The sequence below is a fragment of the Mus caroli genome, unplaced genomic scaffold (genome assembly GCF_978045245.1).
Source record: "Mus caroli unplaced genomic scaffold, Mus_caroli_1 scaffold_13, whole genome shotgun sequence".
NCBI classification, from domain to species: domain Eukaryota; kingdom Metazoa; phylum Chordata; class Mammalia; order Rodentia; family Muridae; genus Mus; species Mus caroli.
In genome coordinates this window covers 26047220-26055269 of record NW_028227268.1, presented here as the reverse complement: position 1 = coordinate 26055269, position 8050 = coordinate 26047220, and the positions used below count along the sequence as shown (strand labels likewise).

General features: G+C 53.9%; 1 protein-coding gene across 1 annotated transcript; it reads left to right on the top strand.

The window, feature by feature from the left end:
• The first annotated feature begins 1654 nt into the window (after positions 1–1654).
• On the top strand, positions 1655–5138 carry Hoxb9 (homeobox B9). Its single transcript, XM_021177203.2, has 2 exons — positions 1655–2171; positions 4750–5138. The coding sequence occupies exons 1-2, from the start codon at positions 1655–1657 to the stop codon at positions 4983–4985; spliced, it is 753 nt and encodes a 250-aa protein (XP_021032862.1). The 3' UTR covers positions 4986–5138.
• The last annotated feature ends 2912 nt before the right edge of the window (positions 5139–8050 follow it).

Here is an 8050-nt window from a genome sequence, read left to right as displayed (position 1 = left end):
AGGGGGGGGGGGTTCATGGCTCCCGGAGCAGTCTGCCTAATAACGGTCCAGACTCAGAGAATAGCCAAGAAATCTGTCCTTAAACCTAACCCGAGGAAACCAAGCCTGTCTAGGGGCCGGGCCTCCCAGAGCACCACACCGGGGGAGGCGCCTGCACCCAGGCAGAAGCTGTAGAGGCAAGAGCTGGGAGAGCCGCCAGGAAACCAGCCCGTGGCCTCGGGGGAGTCCCTGCGCAGGGCCGCAGATTAGCTGCTAATAAAATGCACTATTTGTAATCTCCACGAGAGGATTGTAGGGGAGAAGGCGGCGGGTGGGGGAAACGGACTGATGCCGGGGACTCCTCTGTACTTGCTACCTCCTATGTCAGTATTTGGACCTTTTCTAGAGCGGCAATTCCGGGTGAAAAGCGCTGGAGTGCTGAGAATTTAGCTGGCCTCTTTCCCTTTTTGGATGGAAAGGAAGGTAACCTGGTGTTCCTTACTGTGCCGTTTGGGGAGTCTTCTTCCCCTTCTCCAGAGATCCTTTAATCATTTCCCACATTAGCCCTCTCATCTGGACATTTTTAAGGGTCTCAGAGATTCCTGGATGAAGGACAAGAAATGACCATGGACCCAGCCCTTCACCAAGGCCCAAGAAAAATTTTTAAGGAGTTAAACAAGACTGGTTAGTCTCCCGAAACTCTTTTGTAGACTAGTTCCAGGGCCTGGTGTGTCTCTTTGGCCTTAGGCAGGCTATAATTTCAGGACAGATAATGATTCTTTGGACACTAGTCCCCTTTCGCCTCTCTCAGCTGCTAAAGGATCAAGGGAAGAGCCTAGTCACGTAAATCTCCCCAAATTGTGCCCTGAACCCCCTCCAAAGAAGATAACTGTCCTATAAAGCCCCAACTTCTTTCTCATCCTTTTACTTCATCTCCTGTGGGTCGCTGTACTGCTGTTGTTTAATAAACATCTCTGTCAAGGGGACAGAGGACAGGAAATGAGGGCCCGCGGGGTGGAGGTGGAGGTGTTGGGGGGGGCAACAAGACTACCTCCTCTTTAATTACCCTGTCGGGCCTCTCCCGCAGCTCTGAGGCTGGGGCGCTCTCCCTCCCTGTATGCGGGTCCTCCCCCCCCTTCAATCCGCCTGGGGAGAGGGCTCCACAGCCTGCGTCCCTCCTGAGGCAGCCCGCTGCTTGCCTCCGCCTCTCCTCCGCCCCCATCGCCCCATGTTGAGAACCCCCCTTCCTGTAAAAGCGGGAGGGGCCCGGGCGGCCCGGCAGCTCAGGCTGAGGTTACGTGGCCGCCGGAGCCCTGACGTGATAGCACATTGCATCAGCATAAAACAATCCATCCTGGATATGGAATGCGGTGAGGACGGATGACAGCGCGAGCGCAGCCCCCTCGCCCGATTGATTTATGTCGGAGCTGACGCTTTATCAGGCAGTCCGCAAAACTTTGACCAATCATTTTGCAAGGAGCTCCGAGCCGGGCTGCTCCACTGTACTTTGTTGGCTGAGAAGTTGAGCAGGGGGTGGGGGTGGGAGGGTGGGGGTCTGGGGGGGGTCGCGTCCGAAAGCCCTCTGCACCGGGTCCGTGTGCCACCTTTTCCCTGCTTGGGCGCCGCGGCGCGAGCGCTTCCCTTCCCCCTGCGAGCGCGCGGATAATGTCTGAGAATGTCCATTTCTGGGACGCTTAGCAGCTATTATGTCGACTCGATCATAAGTCACGAGAGCGAGGACGCGCCTCCAGCCAAGTTTCCTTCGGGCCAGTACGCGAACCCGCGGCAGCCGGGCCACGCCGAGCACCTGGACTTCCCCTCGTGCAGCTTCCAGCCCAAAGCGCCGGTGTTCGGCGCCTCCTGGGCGCCGCTGAGCCCGCACGCCTCGGGGAGCCTGCCGTCTGTCTACCACCCCTACCTACAGCCCCAGGGCGCGCCGGCGGCCGAGAGCAGGTACCTCCGCACCTGGCTAGAGCCGGCGCCGCGCGCCGAGGCCGCCCCGGGGCAGGGCCAGGCGGCCGTGAAGGCGGAGCCGCTGCTGGGCGCGCCGGGGGAGCTGCTCAAACAGGGCACGCCCGAGTACAGTTTGGAAACTTCGGCGGGCAGGGAGGCTGTCCTGTCTAATCAAAGAGCCGGCTACGGGGACAATAAAATTTGCGAAGGAAGCGAGGACAAAGAGAGGCCGGATCAAAGTAAGTTATAAAAAAAAAAAAAAAAGTGAGGAAATCCCCCCCAGGCTGCAGGCCAGGCCCGGGGGAGGGGACGGGAGGGGAGAGGCCATAAAGCGGACAATGTAAAGGGACAGAGCGCCTGGGGCCGCAGGGCTAGAGGGGGTGGAGGGAAGAGGAAGGAAGGGGCTGGCAAAGCAAAAAGCTGGGTGTCCAGGAGGGGGACACTGAGGCTACCCCCACTCTTCCTTGTGGCGCAGGGACTGAGACTCAGGGACCAAGTCTCTCTAGTCCTTCTTTCTTCCCCAGGCTCGGGCTGGAAATAGGGAGAGGGACCTGCGATAGAACTGTAGGAGGCCGGGCCGATGGCCAGCGCGGCCGGGAGCCCGCGCGGGCACAGGGCCGAAGAGCACTCGGCAGAGCCGCCTGCGCCACGCGCAGACCGTCCCCGCCGGCCAAGGGGAAGGGGGAGGGGGCTCATTAGGATTTTATTTGCGATGCAACAGCTTGGCGGAGGATTGTTCCTAGCAGATCTCACGCAGTAGCCGCGTCGGGTCGGCAGCAGGCGCCGGGAGGGGCGGGGGAAGCCCAGGATGCGGTGACGGAGCCCCCTCCCCGGTGCGCCGGCCCCTCCCCGGGAGCCTTCCCTCCGGGGGTCCCCCGCCCTTCTAGGGCATCCTCGACAGGGTGGCCCTTTCTCCTTCTGCGGCTGCACGCTGATCTCCGCGGGGCTTCCGATCACTAGGCCGGGCAGTGGATCTCTCTGAGAGTCTAGGCATCACTTGCTAAAGACAGGGCCTCCCTTTAGAATGGAGAAGACACCCGAAGGGACCCCGGGGGAGGGAGGGGGAGGACTGCGCAGGGGCGGAGAACTCTACCCTTAGTGGAGAGTTTCTTACCACCTCCCACTCCTAAAAGCACCCTTGCTAAAATAAAACCCCAAGTGGAAACTGCTGCTGGCTGAGAGTAGAGGAGGCTTACTTTTAGGGGGTTGTTTTTAAGGATGGGGAAGACAAACTGGTTTGGGGCACGCTCTTGGTCCCAAACAATAAGGGACAAACTGACAGGTCAACTCCTCACCTCTCCCTCCTCTGGGCACATAGTTTGGTCCTTGCTCGCCCTATTGGATGCCCCACCAATAGAGAGGCCAATGGGTCCTCTGGGGGCATGCTTGTCCTCTGAAAAGCAAGGAGAGACACTATTCCCCTGTGACCCTTGTGGTCCCCTCATACCTCCAACTTGCCAGGCTGAGTTATTAAGTAGCTTATATCCCCCAAAACAGCTCCCCCCAAAGCTCCAGAAAACACCCAAATAGACCCCTCACCCCATGGCCCCAGACTCAGCCTGAGTTGCCCATCATTGCAAGGCAGCCATTTGGCTAGGCTCAATTATTAACAGTTTTTTTTTTTGTTTCCTCTTTCATATTTAATGAAAGAGGAAAAGGCTGTGGGTCCCATCCCAGACAATCACATTAAGGGAATAGCGCTGCAAATTGGCAGGACACGCTACTTAGTGTAGGATGGAGTGAATTTTAAAATATACATAGATATTCAGAGCTTTTCACTTGGGGGGGGGAAGCTGGTGGAGTGGATCTTGCTTGTAATTGGCTCTGCTTTGGGGGGCAGGTAACTTTTTTGAGTCCTGAGGTCTAAGGAGGGATGCTGGACAGAAAAAGAAAAAAAAAAACTGTACATGTTATTTGCTCTTTGTGCCTCTCTTCCACTCAATTACACCTTTCTCTGCCTCTCCATTGGGTCCGTTAAAAGGATTGGTGTGCTGGGAAGGGCTTTCTGTCCCCCCCCAGCCTGCCCCCGCCCCCCCTCCCTTCATCTCTGCTTCTCTATCTTAGAGCTGTAGCAATTTTGCTTCCCAGTTTCCCTGAACTTGTGTTAACCAAACTGTGAGCTGAGTAGCAGAAAAGAAGAGGCTATTGCCACCATAAGTTATCTGGAAGCCCTGGGGCTCCCCATCCACGGGCTGCAATTGATAAATGGTTGCAATTGGGTTGCTTGTGAGTCGGAGTGTGCAGGGTGTTCATGGCTGTAAATGCAGACTCTTATTTGTGGTGTGTGATGGGGAGGGCTGCTACCCAGACTCACATGTCGGCTGCTTAGGCCTAGGGCTGAAAGATGGCTTCCTAGACAGGGTTCACTGGGACTGGACTGGAGCACCAGGAGATCTCTTGGCTATGGCTAAACAGAACTCCACTCCTTACCCATTTCTTCCCCTTACCCCTGAAACCTAGAGCCAAGGCACTCTTCAGGTCAGCCACCTTTAGCTGGTAGTGTGGTTCCAGGTATACTGAGCTCTTCTGACCTGGGTCCAGGTCTATTTGGATACAAATAGAGGAAGACTGAGATTCCTGGAGCAGTCAAAGCTTTGGAGATGCTTGGGTAGGTTTGGCTGCATCTCCTCCAAAGCACTCTTCCCTTGGAGCTGTCCATATTCACCCCTGGCCCAGTTAGAGATGCTTTCTGAGATCTTGGAGGCCTGGGTGTCTTTCTCCGATGCCAGACGGGGAGTAGAGATCTGAGCGCACCTTCTTGGTCTGGGGCCCTTCATTTCCTTTCTCTCTTTGATTCTATCACTACTTCTCTTTCAGCCAACCCCTCTGCCAACTGGCTGCACGCCCGCTCTTCCCGGAAAAAGCGCTGTCCCTACACCAAATACCAGACGCTGGAGCTAGAGAAGGAGTTTCTGTTCAATATGTACCTCACCAGGGACCGCAGGCATGAAGTGGCCAGACTCCTCAATCTGAGTGAGAGACAAGTCAAAATCTGGTTTCAGAACCGGCGGATGAAAATGAAGAAGATGAATAAGGAGCAGGGCAAAGAGTAAAGATGACCCCCGCCCCCTCCCCCAGCTCACTCTTACTATTTATGTGATGGTCAAAAAGCCACTGCTGTCTGGGTTGTACCCAAGTGAGTGGGGAAGAGTGTCTCCTCTTTAAAGTCCCTCATCTGCACCTGGAGCCTGTCTCCTCTCCTTTGCCTCTCTCTCTCTCTCTCTCTCTCTCTCTCTCTCTCTCTCTCTCTCTCTCTCTCTCTCTCTCCACTCCCCTGGTGTTAAGAGGAAATTTTGTTAAGTTAGAAGCTAGCTATACTTGGTTCCTAGAAAAGTGATGAGCCTCGCTCGCTCCGAGGAAAGAGACCCTAGATGAGCTCCTAGCATCCCTGCTATTTTTTCTGGAAAACCCCAGCCCCTCTCTTCCAGTCTGCCTGTTCCCTCCCTGTAACCTAGCCAGATGCCACCCAGGTACAGTTTAACTGCACACAGCCCAGCGGATGCCCACAGACATAGAGTTTGGAGTCTATGCTAATCATCGTGGAGAAAGGACATAAAGACATTGTTCACCAAACCAAGCAGGGCAGCTCTCAGGTCAGGTTCATTCTGGTTGTGCCCTGATCCAAACACACACTAGGAAGATGTCTAGAGATGCCCTCAATGAGGCACTGCAGCCCCAAAGTCTCAACATCCCAATATGTATCCCTATGGAATTTCCAGCTAGACCCCATATCTGGGGAGGCCTGCGGGCAGATATGGCCATTCCTGTCCCCAAGCTGTTGTGAGCTAGAAAGGGCAAGAAAAAGCAGGGAGTAGTTTTATGAAGGTACCTTTAGTGGAGTCCCCTCGTATTTTTCCCTGCAGGAAGTGTTTAATTCTGCATGTTTTCCTTTCCTTCCAACTAAAGGAGGTCAAATTGTGGGTTGTAGAACCCTGACAGTGCCCTTTCCCCATTCATACATCCTTACCCCCATTTGACAGAATGGAACTTTTCTTGCTGACCACAGTCTCAGATTCCTCTCCATTCTCCAACTTTGAAATCAACTCTCCTTTCAGCCAAACCCATCTTGCACCAGCAAGACAAGTCTCCCATTGTAGAAAAAAAAAAAAAAAAGTCCCGTTCCTCTCTGCTAGGTCAAGCCCACCATAGAGAAGGCTGGGTCAGAAGAAAATTTATTGTGAATCAATTCCCCAGCTCCCTTCCAGAGTGGGCAGTCAGGGCCGGGAGGAGCAATGGCCTCAGCAAGCGGGGCTGGTGGGTATCTTTCCATTTCACCAGTTTCCTGACCCAGGAAGAAGAGAACCCCTTGGCATCCAGCCAGAGGTCCAAAGGAAGACTCCCCCAAAGCTCAGAGTGGGGACTTCACCTCCTGCAAAGTCCACTGCTATATCCATCCTGTTGCTGGTGCATGCATACACTTCTGGCAAACAGTCCAGTGTGCACAGGAAAGAGACAAACATCGCGCCTCCCCATCGTGCAGAGGGGGGCCCTCTCTGCCTCTCTGCTCTCCCTGCTTCTCAATCCCTTCCACCCGTGGACTTTTGTTCCCGCTTCTCCTGACTACAAAGAGGTCATTCCAGTAGAACTTTGAATTTTATTTTATTAATATTATTTTTTTTTGCTTTGTTGGTGGCTGTGGTGACTTTGTGCTTGTGTTTTGTGATTTCTTTGGCAATGATTTTCAGTTGTTGCTTATAAGGGAGGGTTGAGGGTGGGAGTGGGGAGGGCAAGGGGCCTAGAGCTCTAATTGTTTGTTTTGGAAGAAAAAGGAAAAAAAAAGAACAAAAAAATATACATATCACTCTAGAAAACAAACCTCTCCTGCGTTTTATTCTGTGTCGCTTCTCCTCTGGTCATTAAGCAAAGTGTCCATTTGCTAAAAGCATGGCTTCAAACAAAGACAAGTTAGTGTCCACAGTCACAGGCTTTCTCCTTTGACCTTTTAGATCCTGCTACCTGCTCTGGTGGTGCTGACACCTGGTGGGTACCCAAGTTCCAAGACCTGGGCTTAAACTGAGCAGGGCTCTTTCGGTAGAACGAGGAGAGTGGAGAAGGAGGAAAGACAACCTCCAACATCTTTTGGAGCAGAGTCTCCCTATAGCAAGAGGTCTCTCACAAAGTTGCTCTGGAGACCTCCCCCATTAACTCAGGGAAGGAGAGGCTTGGCTAGTATTTCCTGGAGGCAGCATCATCTCTCAGCTAACCACTTCAAAACACCCTGCAAGGAGGAAGTTAGTACCTTTTCTCTGCTGTCGCCATGAGGATGGTGGTTGAGTGTAAGTGGAGACCCAGTGGTGGGAGAGAGCTCAAATGGTTGAACCTCAGGATTCTTTGTCGACTTCCCTCACCCCTCACACACACACACACACACACACACACACACACACACACACACACACACCTAGGGCTCATAGGGCAACAGCCTTGGTGTGTCTGAGCAGCTTGCTGTGTCTGGATGGTTGCGATCAGGGCGAGTGACAGTTCTCAAAAGAAAGCCACGGAGGAGTGTGGGACACAAACGTTTCAGAAATGGGGAATAATTTCTTTTCAAAAGGACCCCTTCCCGAATTACACTTGGTTTCAAGAATCATCTGCAGGGTCCCCGCCAGAGCCTGTCGTGAGGTTGTTTTTTTGTTTTTTGTTTTCTTCTTCTTCAATCGTGAGGATCAGGCTGCTGCCGGCCTGCAGCTCTGCAGCTGACCTCGAGAGCTTCTCTCTGCTGCACACGCCACGCTGCAGCGGAGACACTGTGGGTTGGGGTGGAGGTGGGGACAAAGGCTGGCCGGAGTGAAAGAAAGAAGCCCTGCCAAGGCCGGCCCTACCCCTCTCTAACGAAAGGGCGAGGGGATCCAAGAAACAGGAGACGGAGAAACTGGTACCGCAGCTGGAACAGGCGGCCTGTCAGGAGGGTTGTGTTAAAGATGGAAAAATGAATCTGGCTTTAAAGCTGGTGTAGACTAGGCTGTTTCTCCATCCTTGGCTCTCCAGGCTCTGCCGCGCAGAGAATGAGCGAAGGAAGCCCCAGTTTCTGCCGAAAGGAAACATAAAAAGCGAAGCTGGAGACTGGGCCGCTGAGGGGTTGGAGGCGAGGGTGTCTGGAGTTGCCTCTGGCAGCCGC

Bases quoted from the DNA above. Each gene is read 5' to 3' on its own strand.
- Hoxb9 (XM_021177203.2), top strand. From the start codon at position 1,655: ATGTCCATTTCTGGGACGCTTAGCAGCTATTATGTCGACTCGATCATA. The intron at 2,172-4,749 runs GTAAGTTATAAA...CTTCTCTTTCAG, and splicing joins CAAAGAGAGGCCGGATCAAA to CCAACCCCTCTGCCAACTGG.